General features: G+C 40.4%; 1 protein-coding gene across 1 annotated transcript in view; it reads left to right on the top strand.

The window, feature by feature from the left end:
• The first annotated feature begins 785 nt into the window (after positions 1 to 785).
• Positions 786 to 20,218, top strand: part of LOC109194820 (uncharacterized) — a 183,095-nt gene continuing 163,662 nt past the window's right edge. Inside the window, exons 1-8 of the mRNA XM_025898661.1 lie at positions 786 to 994; positions 1,929 to 2,723; positions 8,710 to 8,787; positions 8,943 to 9,097; positions 10,439 to 10,478; positions 10,554 to 10,738; positions 14,012 to 14,141; positions 14,708 to 15,046. Coding sequence (XP_025754446.1) covers positions 2,633 to 2,723; positions 8,710 to 8,787; positions 8,943 to 9,097; positions 10,439 to 10,478; positions 10,554 to 10,738; positions 14,012 to 14,141; positions 14,708 to 15,046 — 1,018 coding nt within the window. The 5' untranslated portion in view covers positions 786 to 994; positions 1,929 to 2,632. The remainder of the gene's footprint in view (positions 995 to 1,928; positions 2,724 to 8,709; positions 8,788 to 8,942; positions 9,098 to 10,438; positions 10,479 to 10,553; positions 10,739 to 14,011; positions 14,142 to 14,707; positions 15,047 to 20,218) is intronic.

Below are 20,218 nucleotides of genomic sequence, written 5' to 3'. Positions count from 1 at the left end.
ATCGGTTTTGTGAGGAAAGAAAAGATGAGAGGTAAATGTGTTAGCCTAACTATTAGCCTAAACATCCGTCATCAGTATTATATGAATCATGATAAAACACACCTAGCATGTTTTGGGTTCCTGCAACTGGTCCGTCGGATTATTGTCTCCCCAGGAACACTTCCCTTTTGCTTTTGGAAATCTGTTTTTTTCTATTTGTGTTTTCTTTTATCCTATTTCTGTTGTCATTTTTCTTATTTCTATTTTGTGTGCTTTTGCAGCGTTTTCTGATTCTTATATAGCAATTTTCTACTCTCCCACAGTAGTCAAAGCACTGTAAACAACATGTCTCATTCACCCAAGCACTTCTAAACACAAGTGCAAACTAACCAACATTCACACATTGACACTCCGATAAACACATCGGAGGGCAACTTGGGGTTAGTATCTTGCCCAAGGATGTTTGGCATGCAGACTGGGAAAGCCAAGCATTGAACCACCAACCTTCCAATCAGTAGCTGACCTGCTCTACCACCTGAGCCACAGCCACCCCAACTTGCTGGTGTTTTCTTAAGTTGCAGTCTGTTTGGCCTCCCAGGGCCACTGCCTCACAGCAAGAAGGTCCTGAGTTCAATTCCACCATCAGGCCAGGGTCTCTCTGTGTGGAGTTTGCATGTTCTCCCCGGGTACTCCGGCTTCCTCCCACAGTCCAAAGACATGCACTTTGTGGGGATAGGTCAATTGAAAAATCTAAATTGCCCCTAGGTGTGAATGTGAGTGCAAATGTTTGTCTGTCTCTGTGTGTTAGCTATGCGACAGACTGGCGACCTGTCCAGGGTGTACCCCGCCTCTCGCCCTATGACAGCTGGGATAGGCTCCAGCGCCCCCCGCGACCCTGGAAAGGATAAGCGGATGGATGGATATTACTGAGTCAGCATGTTCTTCTCTTCATTGTTTAGGTGGATCCTGAAGTTTCCTATGTCACCATCAGCAACACCTAGAAAACCAAGATAAGGTGTCTTGTTTAATGATATCTGTTTGTTTGTTTGTTTGTTATTATTTTATTTACATATCAGACAGCTTTTTTCAGGTTCGTGTTGATGATGAAATGCTGCAGTGACCTCTGCTCTACTGTCAATTTTAAAATAACATAGTTCAAGCTGTTGAAAAAAAGAATTTGCATTTAATGGAAAGACAATTTTTGAATATTGTTAATGGGTCCAACAGATTTAAAGAAACCCCAGTTTTGGGGACAGTGCCCAGCTACAGTATAATAAAATTAGTTTTCCTTTTTTTTAAGGAAAATATAATTGGTACCAGGAGGTCTTTGCTAATGATATGAGCAGTTGCTCTAAGAGAAGGCTGGATAGAAAACATACAACTACAACTATTGCTATTGCTAGACTATTGAACAGCCCACACGATTCAGTGCCATGGTCCTAGAGTTTTGAGTTGTATTTGAGTTTCAAATTTGTGTTCTGATGATCTTCCTTAGCTTTTATTTTAATTTTTTATTACCTGTTTTTACTGTTGATCTTATTTTGAATTTTTCCTCTGTCAAAAGAAAAGAAAATCCAAAGTATTGAAAGGAATCTATCAATATGCTCTTTATTTTGTTCTCATTTTTATGATGATGGGTAGGTTGACAGTTGAGGTCAGGCAGGAGTCTGTGGTCTATGATGTTTGTGGACAACATTAAGAAACAGGTGAAATAGAGCCCGTAGAGGTGGAGGTGTGTTCTGGAGAGAACTTGTGTGAATGAGAGGGAGACCAGTGTGACAGAGATGCTGTAAGGAGGAGAGGTCATGAAGGTGGACAAATTCAAATACCTGAGATCAACCAGCCAAAGCAACATTAATGATGTCATTATCATCATGTAACCACATCATTTCTTTAGGGATTAATAAAGTTTTGTGATTCTGATTATATTTTGTTTTTGTTGTCCGCAGGTGAATTATGACAAAGATGAAGATGATGTTTCAATAAACTATGAAAGCGTTGGATACTCTGCTGTTTCTTTCAGACGCCACTGATCAACAACATCAACTCAGCAGAGGAAACTGTTGTTATATTATCAATATCATCTCATCTGGTTTTACAGGTAGATATAAACTAGATGAGAACTTTAAAGCAATGTTAACAGTTTTTGAGTTTCACACTGTTTTTATTTTAATCTGATAGAAGATGTTTATTCAAGTTTTAATCTTCTCTTGTTAAATATGACTGTTGTTAAATACCTTTAATGAACCATTTAAGTCGCAGTCACTATTGTGACACAGCAAACTTCAGCAATTAAAAGTTTCTAAAAGTGTTTCTGAATTATGTATCAATGCATTTTAAGCTAACATCACAATAATAAACTCTCTAAGTGAAATATGTGCAGTGTCTAAAGTCCAGTATGAGTTTTATAACATGTCTTTCATGATCATTAACCAGTGTCTTGAATATTATTGTTTATAGTGATGTAATCTGGAAAGAAAATGCATTTCTCTTCATTTGGTTCTATTTTTACAGAACAAATTTTAAATGCTCACATTTTAGGTCTGAGCAGAGCCAGAGGTCCTCAGTTTTCATTTTTCAATTTTGTGCCTCCTCATCTCGTGTGTCCAAATGCTTGCGATCTGCAAATCAATTTCAATAAACCAAGTAAACCATGTTAAAGGATGTTTTAACTCAGAGGAGTGAGAGAAGAAAGGAGACAGGAGAGGAGACTTGCTGGAGGAGCTATTATCAAGGATGCACAGGTGTGTCCTTTGGATAAGTTTGTATTTCGCAACCATCTTCTGCTTGCTTGGTCACAATTTCTGTTTTAAATTATCAATGAAACAGTTTGAGTTCATATCAGCCTCACAACTTTGAAGGACTGAACACCACAGACTCTCTAAACCAGGGGTGTCGAACTCCAGGGCTCGAGGGCCGGTGTCCTGCAGGTTTTAGATCTCACCCTGGGTCAACACACCTGAATCAAATGATTAGTTCATCACCAGTCCTCTGGAGAACTCCAAGACATGTTGAGGAGGTAATTTAGCCATTTAAATCAGCTGTGTTGGATCAAGGACACATCTAAAACCTGCAGGACCGGCCATCGAGGCCTGGAGTTCAACACCTCTGCTCTAAACTTTTTAAACTGATTCCATACGGTCAACATTCAAATTCAATAAAAAATTTGCAAAATTTTTTGAAATACTTGTGATAATAATTTGTAGCCACACTCTCACCAAAACACGTTCATTTCTCAGAAACTCATTCAGTTCAACAATTAGGAAGAGGAGCGTCTCAGACCTCTAAAATACCTGCTTTATGTTCTATAGCTGCAGCTCTGTAATCAAATTGTCTTAGACATCAAGAGTCAAACTGTGGTGGCTGAGGTGTTTGACCCTTCAACAGAACCTTGTTATGTGCTTTCTGTTTTCTTACATTTTAACACTAGAATTACTGAGCCTTTTTTTTCCTGGTGCAAGTCCCTACTACTAGATTTACTAGCCCTGTGCAAATTTAAATTTGCGTAAATTCCCTGAACCTAACACCTCCTAGCACCCTGCTGAGATTTTCACAGGCCTTCAGCTCCATTGTTCTCCTGCTTTTGTTGTGCAAACACACCCTCCCCCAAACCCCAACCAGGAGAGATTCAGGTCTTTCCTTCCCTGCAAGGCTACTTTCCTTCCTTACCTGCAGCGTACAATACACCATGGTAGTTTCTATGTGCAATATTTCTCATATGCAATATTAGTTCTTGTCAATCCCTGTCACTACATTGCATGCCTGTCCATAAACATATATACACAGAGTTGTACATATATTTATATAGCCACACCTTACATAATATGCATAGTCTAGTCACACACACACACCAATATTTTTCAATACACGTGTCCATATTTATGTTTCCAGATAGTTTGTATAGTGCACTTTCTATACTGTACTCTTGGTACAGTTTTTATTTTTATTATTATTTTTGCTGCGTTTGTCTTGCACTGTCCACTTTTCTGCAATGACAATGCAGATTTTCCACCTGTGGGACTAATAAAGACAGATTAGCTGCGTTTGTGTTTGTGTGTGTGCAACATTTGCATTTATTTACTCTGAGTCGCGAATTTCTGACACAGGTTAACCTGCTGCGATTCCTGTTGCAGCTGTCTTGCACCTGGCACTGCTTGCACGAGACACTTCTAAGCACTGAAGTGGAGAATACCTCTCGCTGTGTAGTGTCTTTTGCAAGTTGAGGAAGTTCTCGCCGGACTTTATTCACCGTGCCCAGTAACGTTGTTTTGCACTGCATGAAGACATATTTGGTGTCCAAATCCGTGGCCATCCAGAACTTGATCCCAAATTTGTCTGGCTTGGTTGCGATATACTGTGTGAATGGACAACGAACCTTGGTAGGGAACAGCTGTTCATCTATGTGTTCTCCTGGAGTGAAACTCTTAGCACAGTTCTCGTTGAAGCGTGTCCAGATGTCGGAGATCGCCGCAAATTTGTCTGTTTTCACCCGTTCTGCCCGCGTGTCCTTGTCATCAAATCGAAGGTGTTGCATAATTGAAATGAATCTATCTCGGGGCATTGTCTCTTTGATTACTGGCACCAGAAATCTTTCTGACCAGCAATCCACAATGGCACCAACAGGACACATGATTGCTCTTACAAACAGGATTGAAATGAATGCCATCAGTTCATGAACTGACAAATTCCAGTCCTGCTCTGCTCTGTGGGCTTGATTGACCGTACACTCCCTGGTGGGGAGTAATTAAAATAATTAGAAAATGGTAAATTTACATGAAGCTCACTGTAAATGGGTTTATATAAATATCATATCTACTATGGCAATGACAAACCTTAGCAGACTCTGTGGGTCCAGCTTGCGCAGTGAAGCACGAGCGATTTGCTTCTGCACTGGGCATCCCAATGTCCTCCTCAACCCACACAGTGCCGTCTTTTGCAGTGTGGCAAAAGAACTGAGGGACAGAATTTATTTTTTATGGTTTTTGTTTTTTAATTTTTTCTATTTTTACATGAACAGGCAGAGGAGAGAACACGCAAAGCTGGAGAGATCACATATGCCACTCATGTCATTGTATTAGCAACGATTGATTCTGTTTTCACACATTTTTTTATAAATTAAACAGACTTGTTTTTCCATATATTGTGAATGTGTGTCTTTCATATTTGCAGGTCAGTCAATGTGTGGGATATTTTGTATAGATACAGCAGGCATTTTTGAGGGTTGTAACACAGATTTTTCTCTTGCCTTGGATCGGAGCTACTCTGAGTGAACAAATGCAAATGTGCCAGGCCTCAAAGATAATGGATGGTTTGCACAACAAAAGCAGGAGGAGAATCGAGCTGACGACTTGTGAAAATTTCAACAGGGGTGATTAACACCTCGGGACTTCCACCAGAAAATAAAAATGTCAGTAATTCTAGGAGGTCTTAGGTTCAGGGGATTTACGCAAATTTGCGCAGGGCTAATAAATCTAGTAGTAGGGACTTGCACCAGGGGAAAAAAGGCTTAGTAATTCTAGTGTTAACACTAGAATTACTAAGCCTGCGCAAATTTGCGTAAATTCCCTGAACCTAAGACCTGCTAGAACCTCCTGATTTCTCTCAAAAATCTTCTTCTTAACATAAACGTATATACTTATACTAAACTTATTCATTTATACTTCTCCCTTATTACATTACAGTTATTCTAGGCTGACCAGCTGTCTTCTTTTCCCCGGACAAGTCCACTTTTCACCTTCTGTCAGGAGCGTCCAGGGGGATTTTCGAGATTGATGAAAATGTGCGGGTTTTCCTATAGGCCAACAGAGGATCCGTGTGTGTGACATCGTCTCTGAGCTGCTGGTTTTAAGTGGTTGTTCTGCGCTCACAGACAGGACAGACAGTGCACAGCAGCGGGCCTGATGACGTTTAAAAGATGCCAAAGAGGAAGTGCATCTTTTCAGATGAACTGGAAAAGACATTTCCCTCGTACCATCCTGGCTGGAATAAATGGGAGGTGGAGTGCACCGTGTGCAGAGCTGGCACACACGTTAGTGTGTCTAACAAAGAAAAAATGAAAATAAAATAATAATAAAAAATAAAAATTAATCTGGTAAATTAACTGAGTTCTTTGTTACACCTGAGGAAAACAAGGATGCTGCAAGGTTCAGCAGCGCCTGCACCAAGACTGAAGCTATTGTCAATGGTGTGATAGTGTAACATTCAGTGGAAGTCACGGAAGATGGAAGTAACCATGGAGCAGAGAAAAGATTCATGTATGTATTCATAATTCAGTACTTTGATGGAAGAATAGTGCCTTGCAGACAAAACAGAAACAGCAGAAACCATTGCGCACACGTCTTATACAGACGAGGCCATATTTCTGCACCATTATTTAAATCCAGAGGGGTTTAAGTTATTTTTTTGCCGTTGTTGATGTGTAAGAGCCTATATGACATTTTTATTTCACCATTCATTAACCGCACAGAGAAAGCATTGTTTAAAATGTTAAAATTTTCTCTAAGCAAACAGAATTATTAAAGTTCTTCATGACTGGGCAAAGTGTCCTGTTTTTGGAAATCAAAATATGGTCACCCTAACTTATTATGAACAGTGCTGCTTAAATATTATTCATGGCATCTATTTTCTGAGACTCAGTTTTGAACTCTCCTCTAATTAAAAACGTTGTCATTGATATCACATTATGGTCAGTTTGCCGGCACTTTGTCTCCGGCTACATAGGGGATGACAATGTTGTTGCGTCTGACAACAACATTGTCATCCCCTATGTAGCCGGTGTATCAGAGAAACTCAGGAGAGTTTTCTCCAAGCACGACATCCCAGTGTACTTCAGACCCAGCAACACACTCAGACAGAAACTGGTTCACCCGAAAGACAAAACTCCAAAACACAGACTAAACAACGTGGTGTATGCTGTACAGTGCAGCGAGGAATGCCCAGACCTCTACATTGGAGAGACCAAACAGCCACTTCACAAGCGCATGGCACAACATAGAAGAGCCACCTCCACAGGACAAGACTCAGCAGTCCACCTGCATCTTAAGGATAAAGGTCACTCTTTCGAGGATGCCAATGTTCACATATTGGACAGAGAGGACAGATGGTTTGAAAGAGGAGTGAAAGAGGCCATCTATGTCCACTGTGAGCGACCATCTTTGAACAGAGGCGGTGGTTTACGACACCAACTGTCTGCCATCTATAATCCAGTTTTGAGTTCCCTCCCCAGACGCCTTAATGCCCACTCACATCCTGGGCCATCTGACCTCAGGAATTCACATGACAAGGTGGGGCCAGGTTTCACAATGGGCTCACCCGAAACCCTGGCTGATTAGGTCCCACACCCGCTTTCACACCTTGGCGCATGTGATTAGAGGATCACCAGGGGGTCCTTTGTCCCTCATTGGGGGGGATACTCCCACTGGGTTTAAATCTGGGACTCTCGGCCATTTGACCTTAGAACTGAAGAAGCTTCTCGGATGAGAGGTGAAACGTCTTCAAGCAACTTAAAGAAGTCCAGACGCTTTTCTTTGCAAACTCCTTTGACTACGATGACCTGGATGACTGAGAACCTTCACAGACATATTCTCTTTGAGACATTTTCATGAGAACAGTGTGGAGCTTTCCATGGTTCACTGATCTTCATCCTTCTTTTATCTGTGCTCTCCATCCCTGCCAAATGGTATTGCAGATTGTGATCTGATTTGTTAAACACCATCTCTCTCTGTCTCTCTGTCTCACACACACAATCTCTCACACAGATGTACACACATACACAACAAAAGAGAGGGAGAGATCCGTAACCTCACAGTTTTTAAATGTGCTGCTGAGGGATTCAGACAAGAGAATTGCAAAGCAGCTACTGTAACGCAAAGTTATTTAAGGGCTAGTTTTATTGCAATGGGTGAGTTTACTGACTGACGCGCAGAAGAAATAGTTCTTTATGGAGCCTAGATGGTGTGAATGACGAGACCAAAGACTGCAAAATCTTGTACCAACAATATATTGAATAAATGGGCAACAGGGGAAATGGGACAAAATAATTAATACAACACACAACATAAACCCAAATCAAAGGTTTGGGTTAATTGAAATTTGAAAGTTAAAAATCTGGTGTACATGATCTCATTTCCTGAGAACAAACCAATGTTCCAAAGATCAGCTAAATCGACTCTTTGATGGCAGGATTAAGAATCACAGTAAACATCAGAGTGAAAGTTGTTCTACTTTTTGCAGTAGTTAAAAAAGAGTCAAGTTGTTCTCGTTTACATCAGTTTTCAGGTTACACAATGCTTTCAGTGGTCAGTTACCATGAGTGATAACCAAGCAGGAACACCACAGACAGCCAAAAACAAAGGTTTTGGGTGTTTTTGTCCCTTAAAATATTTCTCAAAATCTTATATCAACAAAACATATTAGTTAGTATTTTAATTAAAACCTTAAAATCTACAGAGAAATTGTGGTTCAGTAAACTGACCCTTTAACACTGAATGTAGAGGGAAATAAATATTATCTTCAAACTACCAACTTTTCGGTTAGTAAACAGCTTGGTCCAACTTGAGCCGCAGCCACACAGGAAGTGGTTTTAAGATATGTTTTATTTAAAAATGAGTCTCGAGGTGGTCGTAAGCCAGTCTTACTTTGTTTAGTACCAACACAATTCTTTTCTTTTGCAGCAAAGAAGCATATCTATATCTGTTTTTGTAACTGCCTTAAATATGATATTTTTTGCAGGTGCCTCTGAGAGTGAGGTCGATAAAGAGAATACTACTGCATCAAACAGAAGACTGAAGAGGAAAGCTGTGGATGAAGGTCTGAAATGTGTCTCCTTCTGAAATAATTAAATATGGATAAGAACATGGCTGTGAGCTAATACAATGCACAACTCATGAAACCCTGTTAGGAGCTGACATGTTCCACTAGTCGTACTTAAAAAGTAAGTTAACCTTTGTCCTTCTCATTTCCAGACCCTGGACTGCACACATCACTGAAAAAGCTGAACCCTCTTGGCCCTGTTGTTGCTGACAGACTGCACACCCAGTGTAAAGAAGAGCAGGACCACATCCCCATAATAAAGATCAACTCAGTCTGTTCAATGGCCTCCCCTGCTCCATCGCCACAGGTAACATACACTGATCTCATGTGACCATTACAAAACTGAGGTATTCTTAGACATAATAAACGCTGGTGTGGGTTCTTTTAAAACTACCCCAACTACTTGATTAATCGAGTGATAGATTATTATATAATAAGTTCATTATTTTTCAAATAAAAATGCCCACCATTAAAATTATAATTGTAATCTTTAACATGTTTCAATTTGAGATTATTTCAGATTGCAAAAACAAAGATTAATTGATTAATGCAAGTATTGTAAAGCCAAAAGCTGCAGCTCTATGATGTATGTTGGGCTGATGTTTATTAATCAAACCTGAGGAAAAGTTATGTCTTAAGTGTTATTTACTAATCCATGTTAGAAAATTCCAGAAAGTTGGTTTTGTTCATCTGGTCACAGGATTTTTAATGGGAGAAATGTTTCACTGCTTATCCAGGTGACTTCTTCAGTATCAGCTGACCACAACCTTAACAGTGCAGTACTTAAGCAGAACAGCTGCATAACAACTGAAACCAGCACCACTGACTAACAATGAGCCACCAATTCAGTTTCAGGATCGTCAGTATGCAAACTGGTACCATGAGTACCAATCACATCACTGTGAGATGATGAACAATCGTTCAGAGGTGTCATCGCCTTTTCACATAACGGCCCCCCACTCAAACCAGGATGTGCACATCGTCACTGAAAGAGTTGCCACTGGCCTGTAGGTGTAAACAGACCACAGCGTCCCAGCCTGATGAGCTAGCTCTTCTGCGCTGTGCAATCTGCTAACCTGTGGTTGTCTGGTTGACTTTCTAAATTCAGTGTAATTGGGAAATAAAGAAAAATATATTAAACTACAAGCTAGTTGAAGGAAACCAGGGTTTTTGGTTCATGAAGACATTTCACCTCTCATGCGTGATGGATCGTTGACCCGCCCGGTTTCTATGCAGGTCGTTAAAGGTCCCATCAGTTGAGCTGACGTGTGACTCAATGCATGGGTTATGTGGGTCACATGACCTAAGGTGTGATTTCTATGTGGGACGGCTTCATGAACCAAAAACAAAGTCTAGCTGTCATCACATTAATAACTTCAAACTAGCCTGGTCTCAGCAACTGTATCTTATGTTTCATCAGAACCAAGAATGTGGCAATAATATGACATCCTTACAGACAAGCTGCATGATAACATGTTGCTAACAACAGTGACACGTTAAAAGGCGATTTGTGTTCCCACTTTTTTCTTCTTTAAAAAAGAAACAAGTGCTGCCTGCTAGGAAATCAAATCCGGCTTTTATGGGCGTAGACTAAAATGAAGCAATTCTTCTGTAAGTTCACTGGTGTGTTTTGTGATTTGTCTTTCAGGACTGCTCAGGATCCACGAGCGCCATGGCATCCACCCCAGGTACTGCACGAGCCTTAATACGCACTTTAGAGCTTCAGTTAGATGTGCATGTTTTAATTCTTTCCTTGTTTTCAGAGTTGAAAATCGGCCAGAAGCTCAATGAGGGCAAGACTAAACAGATTTTTGAGCTTGTGGACCAGCCGGGACTGGTTCTAGTCCAGTCTAAAGACCAGCTCACAGCTGGGAACGCTGTGAGGAGAGATCAGATGGAGGGCAAAGCTGCCATTGCCAACAAAACCACGAGCTGCTGCAGGAGTCTGGTGAGGTTTTTATTTCTGCACAAGGTTTTGGGAACAACAGATTGCATCAAAGGTTGATTCAGTGACTGGAAAAAACAGCCTAAATCTCGTGCATGAACAGAAATGATAATCATGCAATAATACTTAATGTATACAAATTCAATAAAATATAGTTTTTAATCTCAGATGTTGTAATATGTCCGTGAGTTTGAGGTTGCTCTGATATCCACCCTTCTCTCCTCAGGCATTAAGACGGCCTTTGTTAAGCAGCACTCGCACACGGCCCATTGAGTGGGTGTGTTGCGGAGTTGCAACTGGATCTTTCCTGAAGAGGGGGTTAGGGGGGGTTCAATCTCAGCAGGGTGCTAGGAGGTGTTAGGTTCGGGGAATTTACGCAAATTTGCGCAGGGTTAGTAAATGTAATGGTAGGGACTTGCACCAGGAAAAAAAGGCTCAGTAATTCTAGTGCTAGCACCCCGCTGAGATTTTCACAGGCCTTCAGCTCCATTGTTCTCCTGCTTTTGTTGTGCAAACACACCCTCCCCAAACCCCCAACCAGGAGAGATTTGTGTATGTGTAGGAGTGGCATTGCATGACTACAGCACAGTGCTGTGCATAAAAGCAGACCGACCAGGAGGGACAATCATTTCTTCTTCGCATTTCTGAGAACACACATCAGGATGGCCTCCGTATCACTGCCACGCAGGAAGAACCTCTCCACGCAACAGACTTTGGCCTTGCTTCAGGAAATGGACGAAGCGGATTCTGATGGAGGAAAGGTTTCATTTGTCCAGCAGGCCACTGATACCTCCTCAGAAGAATCTGAAAAGGAGACGGAACAAGAACCCAATATGCCTCCACGGAAGAGGCCCCGTGGTACTGGGAAGCCCAGCCAGAGCCACACGGCAAAAGACAGCACTGTGTGGGTAGAGGAGGACATTGGAATGCCCAGTGCAGAAGCAAATCGCTCGTGCTTCACTGCGCAAGCTGGACCCACAGAGTCTGCTAAGGTTTGTAATTGCCATATTACATATGATATTTATATAAACCCATTTAGAGTGAGGTTCATGTAAATTTACCATTCTCTATTTGTTTATCTTCCGACAGCGTAAGATTACAAGTGTGCTCCAAAGCTTCCTTTGCCTGTTAGACGTGGGAATGCTGCACACCATCAGGGATTGTACGGTCAATCAAGCCCGCAGGACAGAGCCAGACTGGAATTTGTCAGTTCATGAACTGATGGCATTCATTTCAATCCTGTTTGTAAGAGCAATCATGTGTCCTGTTGGTGCCATTGTGGATTGCTGGTCAGAAAGATTTCTGGTGCCAGTAATCAAAGAGACAATGCCCCGAGATAGATTCATTTCAATTATGCAACACCTTCGATTTGATGACAAGGACACGCGGGGAGAACGGGTGAAAACAGACAAATTTGCGGCGATCTCCGACATCTGGACACGCTTCAACGAGAACTGTGCTAAGAGTTTCACTCCAGGAGAACACATGACCATAGATGAACAGCTGTTCCCTACCAAGGTTCGTTGTCCATTCACACAGTATATCGCATCCAAGCCAGACAAATTTGGGATCAAGTTCTGGATGGCCACAGACTTGGACACCAAATATGTCTGCAGTGCGTCTCCTTACTTGGGAAAGGACCCCAGTCGTCAGAAGGGAGAGAGGCTGGCAGAGAACGTGGTCATGAAACTGATGGAGCCGTTTTTGGATGATGGGAGAAATGTCACAACGGACAATTTCTTTACTTCACTGTCACTGTCGCACAGACTGCTGCAGCGCAAAACAACGTTACTGGGCACGGTGAATAAAGTCCGGCGTGAACTTCCTCAACTTGCACGGATGTATTCCGTAAGAGCAGCAACACGCAGGTGGCCAGTAGCGGTTTTCTACAGTATGCTGGATCTGGCAGCGGGGAATGCCTACATTTTGTACAAGGCATGTAAAGGGTGGAGAGGCAAAAGAAGATTGTTTCTGAGTCTTCTAGCTCAGGAACTTCGTTGCCGGTTCATGCAGCACAAGGAAATATTCGCACAGGCTGCTGGAGCTGCTGCAGCTGCTGTGCCAGGGACTGGAAAGACAACGCAGTGCCAGGTGCAAGAGAGCTGCAACAGGAATCGCAGCAGGTTTACCTGTGCAACATGTCACAAATTCACCTGTGCCAAATGCAGGGATGATGAACACTGGGTCTGCAAACGCTGTAAAGTTTGAAACACTGAAATAAAACAGACTTGTGTACCCATATATTGTGAATGTGTGTCTTTTGTATCGATATGGCTGTAACACAGAGGTTTGGCCTGCCTTGGATCTGAGTAAACAAATGCCAATGTTGCACACACACACACACACACACACACACACGCACACACACACACACACACACACACACACACACACACACACTGCATTTATTAGTCCCACAAGTGGAAAATGCAAGAAAAAAGCAGCAAAAATAAAAACTGTACAAAGAGCAAAGTATAGAAAGTGCACTATACAAACAATCTGGAAACATAAATATGGACACGTGTATTGAAAAATATTGGTGTGTGTGTGTGTAACTAGACTATGCATATTATGTAAGGTGTGGCTATATAAATATATGTACAACTCTGTATATATATGTTTATGGACAGGCATGCAATGTAGTGACAGGGATTGACAAGAATTAATATTGCATATGAGAAATATTGCACATAGAAACTACCATGGTGTATTGTACGCTGCAGGTAAGGAAGGAAAGTAGCCTTGCAGGAAAGGAAAGACCTGAATCTCTCCTGGTTGGGGTTTGGGGGAGGGTGTGTTTGCACAACAAAAGCAGGAGAACAATGGAGCTGAAGGCCTGTGAAAATCTCAGCAGGGTGCTAGGAGGTGTTAGGTTCAGGGAATTTACGCAAATTGAAATTTGCACAGGGCTAGTAAATCTAGTAGTAGGGACTTGCACCAGGAAAAAAAGGCTCAGTAATTCTAGTATTAAAGAAAGAGAAGCTGCATTAATGCAAACATTTATCTTAAACTTCACACATTCAACTTCCTCAGTCATCTGTTTATTTTCAGGGTGCGAAACAGATGAAGCTTAAGTTCAGCCTTCACAAGTTCAGTGAGGAAGATTTATAATCAGACTTCTGTCTGCTTCCTGGCTGTTTAGTGGCCAGAGCTTTCATCACTTCCACTTTCGAACACTGTCCAGCTGATTGCTGACATCACTGGTCAAGTCCAATCGTCTTTCTGCCGTCCTTCTTCAAGCCAATCTCACTGCTCATCTTTCATTCTCCCTTTCAGACTCCTTCACAAAACCCACCTCACCCCCATCTCTGCATCTCCCATGTTACTCAGTGCTCCATCCAAACCTCCATCAGATGGGCCATCAGAGTCCAATCACCAAATAGCTTGACTGGATTCTGTTTATCAGGTAATCATGTTCCATTCCTCCTAACAGTTTCTCCTTACTGAAATCACTGTCAGTCTGTCACAAATGCACTGTGGGAATAGACACAAAGTGCACCTGCTGAATGTGATTTCTTATTACAATAAATTATGTTTATAAAAATCATGAATTTCAGAGACATGAAAAGCTGACATACTTAACCTATGAAACATTATCATCAGCAAAAATAAAAACTGGATCCCTAAAGTTGTGATGAGGAAGTGACATCTCACTAATGACAGGAAGTACAAACAGTCTTAAAGAGTCATCAGTTCAGAGACTGTGACAGTCGAGATTGAGAACAAGAAAGAAGTGAGACAGAGAAGTACGATGGATGAATTCAGATGGATTCAAATGTTTTCATGTCTGATGCTGATTCAGATTGCAGGTAAGAATGCAGGAAACATTTATTACAGTCAATAACCGTCACAGTAAATAAGACAGCTGAGCATGCTCTGTTTATAAACTTGTGTCTGAAATGATCTTCACTCTGACTGTAAAAACTGCTGTATTCTAATTTCTTTCATATTTCTCCTCAATCTTCTCAACAGTATCTGTAAATGAAACATCCATGTTTATGAAAGTTGGAGATGACGTCACTCTGCCTTGTCTAAATCTGATAGATGATCAAAATAACTGTGATGGTACTACGTGGACCTTTACTCCAAGAAACAGAGACAGAGTAGAGCTGATCACACTTGGACAGATTGTTGAACATGCTAAAACTAAATCAGACAGACTGAGTGTTACAGCGAACTGTTCTCTGCTTATAAAGAACGTCACAGTTGAGGATGTTGGTCTTTATTACTGTCAACAATACAAATTAGGAGAAACACGAGCTGAGAGCACTCTGGTTTATCAGTCTTTCATTGATCTCTCTGTTATTACCTGTGAGTATTTACATTAAAATATTTTCACTTCAAATCTTATCAGAACATAAAATGTACAATAATCATACTGAAACTCATTAAGATAATTTGACTTATTTCCGTTCTGTTTGTCTCACTTTGTTACATTATGTTCACCAGTGACTGAACATAAGGACACTGATACGGTGATGTTAAGCTGCTCTGTGGTGACATATGAACAGTGTCATCACACAGTGAAGTGGCTGCTTAAAGGTCGAGATGTGGACAAAGATAACAGAGAAATAGTGACTTCACAGACTGACTGCGCTGCCACTGTGTCTTTTCTTGAGTCTCACTATATTTACCCATCAAGGTATAATATAATGAAATGTGAAGTGACTGACACTAACACAAGAAGAGTGCAGCTGTTTACATTCAGCCTTCAGCCCTCAGGTGAGGAAACAGGTGAGATCAGGATCAGCTGTTAATATGAGTAAAATAACATCAGATATTTACTTGATATATTTCAAGTGTGTAAGTAGAATATTTTTTCTCATATTTACATCAGATGAGAAACATGAAAAACTTTTGTGCTTTTATTTTTTCATTTATTCAGGCGACACAAAAACAACAACGAATCCAACCAGAAAAACTGAAATAAGCACAAAATCAGAAACAAACCCAACAATCAAGAGTCCTTCAAAACCAGGTGACACTATGAAGATAAGGCTGATTGCATAAATATCTGTTTATCTTAAATTTATATTGGGCTTTTGAAATGCTATGCAAATAAAAACACACTTTAACTTTGTATATAAATGCATTTAAATACAAATCATATCACAGTAATGTGCACATTTATTAATAAAAAACTGTTACATTTTTAAAGGAATTTTAACGGAACAGAAAACTGCAACCAAATAATTTTAATAATTACAATTTTTGTGTTTGACAGATTTTTTTGTTTCTTTGAGGTTCATTATTGTCTCTGTGGGATTAGCAGTGCTTTCAATAACTGCTGCGACAGTCAATATATGGAGAAGACATAAAGGTACATTTAAGACTGAATGATTTTGAATTTTAAAATGAAACTGAAATTGACTTTCTTCTCTTATTTTAGGGAACAAAACCCAGATGGATGAAACCACAGTAAGTACAAATCTCAATAAGCCAATATCAAATTAAACCCCTAAGGTTGTTTTTATGATCTTGTTATTTGATATTGTCTTTGACCCATAACTGTGGACGATGGTGTAGAAGTGGCATTGGATAATGGGATTAAATAAACAACAACCAGCTGTCCCGCTCTGAGGGAGTGTAAACAAAAACAAAACTGCCTTCACAGAGACAGTTTTCATCCAGACATAACTGGACTGTGTCTGTTTTCCAGGGACTGAGTTTAAACCCTGCAGAGACTCAGTCTGCTCCTCAAACCAGCTGGGACTCAGTGTGATCACACACTACACCCAGAGTTTAAACTACTTGTCAAAGTGTGCTCTGTAAATACAAATGTTTGTGACTCACTGTGAGAGCAGACGAGAGATAAGAAAGTTGGACAATGCAAGAATGTCTTTTAATGTAATTGCAATTTTGTATTTACAGCTCACTTGTTTCAAAATTCCACTTTTTGAATAAATTGTTTGGATGATTGATGTTTTTTTTTAATAGCCTAATATTTAAATTTGTTTATTGATCTGAAACTTTCACATGTGAAAAACATACAAAAAAAAGGAAATCAGGAAGAAGCCAAACACTTTTTCACTCCACTGTAAATTAAGTAGTTGTAATCTTGAAGGAAGATTTCATGAATGCTGTTTCAGGGTGAAGAGAGTGTCCGTCATTATCATGAGTTTGAAGCTGGACATCAAATGGGTTATGTTGAATGTTGTCAGTTTGTCGGCCCCGAAGGTTTGATGTCAGTAAGAAAAAAACAATTTCTGGAGTAAGATAAATAAAGATGGAAATGTGCTAAACAGTGAAAAGAGTGTGTTGAGAAGATGGAACGAGTACTCTAAGGACCTGATGAATGTAGAAAATGAGAGAAAGAGGAGGATGAATGGTCAGTTAATGAAGCAGGAAGTGCAGAGGATTGGTGAGAAGGAAGTGACGGCTGCTATGAAGAGGATGAAGAGTGGAAAGGAGGCTGGTCCTCATGACATACCTGTGGAGGTATTGAGATGTTCAGCAAAGAGAGTAGTGGAGTTTCTAACCAGACTGTTTAACACAATCCTGGAGAGTGATATGATCCCTGAGGAATGGAAGAGAAGAGTACTGACACCGATTTTCAAGAACAAGGATGATGTGCAGAGCTGTAGTAAGAAACAGATAACTGTGTCTTTGTGCATGTAGAAAAAGCAGATGATAGAGTACCAGGAGCAGGACTGTGGTGCATGAAGAAGTCAGGAGTGGCAGAGAAGTATGTGAGAGGGCTACAGGAGGACATGTATGAGGAGGAGTGCACTGGGAGAGACAGATGGGTTCAAAGTGGAGATGTGATTAAAATGGGGATCTGCTCTGAGCCCATTCTTGTATGTGATGATGATGATGGGTAGGTTAACAGTTAAGGTCAGGAGTCTCTGTGATCTATCAACATTAAGAAACAGGTGAAATAGAGCCCGTAGAGGTGGAGGTGTGTTCTGGAAAGAACTTGTGTGAATGAGAGGGAGACCAGTGTGACAGAGATGCTGTAAGGAGGAGAGGTCATGAAGGTGGAGAAATTCAAATACCTGAGGTCAACCAGCCAAAGCAACATTAATGATGTCATTATCATCATGTAACCACATCATTTCTTTAGGGATTAATAAAGTTTTGTGATTCTGATTATATTTTGTTTTTGTTGTCCGCAGGTGAATTATGACAAAGATGAAGATGATGTTTCAATAAACTATGAAAACGTTGGAGACTCTGCTGTTTCTTTCAGACGCCACTGATCAACAACATCAACTCAGCAGAGGAAACTGTTGTTATATTATCAATATCATCTCATCTGGTTTTACAGGTAGATATAAACTAGATGAGAACTTCAAGAAACAGAGACACAGCAGAGCTGATCACACTTGGACAGATTGGTGAACAAACTAAATCAGACAGACTGAGTGTTACAGCGAACTGTTCTCTGCTTATAAAGAAGCTCACAGTTGAGGATGTTGGTCTTTATTACTGTCGACAATTCATCAGTCTTTGGTTGATCTCTCTGTTATTACCTGTGAGTTTTTACATTAAAATATTTTCGGTTCAAATCTTTTCAGAACATAAAATCTACAATAATCATACTGAAACTCATTAAGATCATGAGAACTTTAAAGCAATGTTAACAGTTTTTAAGTTTCAAGTTATTGTTATTGTAGTCTGACAGAAGATTTAAGTGTTAATCTTCTCTCGTCAAATATGACTGTTGTTAAATGCCTTTAATGGACCATTTGAGTCACATTCATATAGCGATACAACAAACTTCAGCAATTAAAAGTTTCTAAAATCTTTCTGAATTATGTATCAATGCATTTTAAGCTAACATCACAATAATAAACTCTCTAAGTGAAATATGTGCAGTGTCTAAAGTCCAGTATGAGTTTTATAACATGTCTTTCATGATGATTAAATAGAATCTGAATCAATATCTTGACTATTATTTTTATAGTAATGTAATCTGGAAAGAAAATGCATTTCTATTAATTTGGTGAAATTCTATTTTTGCAGAACAAATTTTAAACGCTCACAGTCGAGGTCTGAGCACTTTTTTGTGTATTATTCCTTTTCTCCACCAGAGGTCCTCAGTTCTCCAGTGTTTGCACAGTCACCTGTTAATCACACCACTCCCAACGCTTGTCTCAATTTTCAGTTTTGTGCCTCCTCATCTCCTGTGTCCTCCTGCTCGTGACCTGCAAATCATTTTCAGTAAACCAAGTAAACCATGTTAAAGGATGTCTTAACTCAGAGGAAAGAGAGGAGAGGAGACTTGCTGCAGGAGTTATAATCAAGGATGCACAGATGTGTCCTTTGGAGAAACCTTTGCTTCACAACCCTGGTACACATCTTCTGCTTGCTTGGTCACAATTTCTGTTTTAAATATATCAATAAAACACCACCAGATAGTTTGAGTCTATATCAGCCTCCTTCCTGCTCTCCTCACACAACTGTGAAAGACTGAACACCACAAACTCTAAACTCTTAAACTGATTTCATACTGTCAACATTCAACCCTTGTGATAATAATTTGTGTTTCTGATGTTTAACTGGCCGTTATTATAAAGTCAAAGCTCATGAGCTTTGCTGCTGTTGTAGCCACACTCTCACCAAACACTTCCCCTTCAGTTCTTAGAAATTTGTTCAGTTCAACAATGAGGAAGAGGAGCGTCTCAGACCTGCTTTATGTTCTATAGCTGTGTAATCAAATGATCTATTAGACATCAAGAGTCAAACTGTGGTGGCTGAGGTGTTTGACCCTTCAACAGAACCTTGTTATGTGCTTTCTGTTTTCTTACATTTTAAAGAAAGAGAAGCTGCATTAATGCAAACATTTATCTTAAACTTCACACATTCAACTTCCTCAGTCATCTGTTTATTTTCAGGGTGTGAAACACATGAAGCTTAAGTTCAGCCTTCACAAGTTCAGTGAGGAAGATTTATAATCAGACTTCTGTCTGCTTCCTGGCTGTTTAGTGGCCAGAGCTTTCATCACTTCCGCTTTCGAACACTGTCCAGCTGATTGCTGACATCACTGGTCAAGTCCAATCGTCTTTCTGCCGTCCTTCTTCAAGACAATCAGCCTCTACTTCACGTACTTTAAATCTCAGTGTTAATCTTTCATTCTCCCTTTCAGACTCCTTCACAAAACCCACCTCGCCCCCATCTCTGCATCTCCGATGTTACTCAGTGCTCCATCCAATTCTCCATCTTCACCACCATGTCTGGACTGTGGGGGGTCCTGCCTAAATCCTATTATCAGCGGGAATCCATTCAGCCGTGATGGGCCATCAGAGTCCAATCACCAAATAGCGTGACTGGATTCTGTTTATAAGTTAATCATGTCTGTGAAGGTTCTCAGTCATCCACGTCATTGTAGTCTGAGGAGCTTGGAAAGAAAAGCGTCTGGACTTCTTTAAGTTGCTTGCAGACGTTTCACCTCTCATCCGAGAAGCTTCTTCAGTTCTAGGATCAAATGGTGGAGAGGCCCAGATTTAAGCTCTGTGGGAGTTTCCCCCCAAAGAGGGTCAT

This window comes from Oreochromis niloticus, linkage group LG15 (genome assembly GCF_001858045.2).
Source record: "Oreochromis niloticus isolate F11D_XX linkage group LG15, O_niloticus_UMD_NMBU, whole genome shotgun sequence".
Lineage (NCBI taxonomy): Eukaryota > Metazoa > Chordata > Actinopteri > Cichliformes > Cichlidae > Oreochromis > Oreochromis niloticus.
The sequence above is the reverse complement of the archived record's forward strand: the minus strand, read 5'-3'. Positions and strand labels throughout refer to the sequence as shown.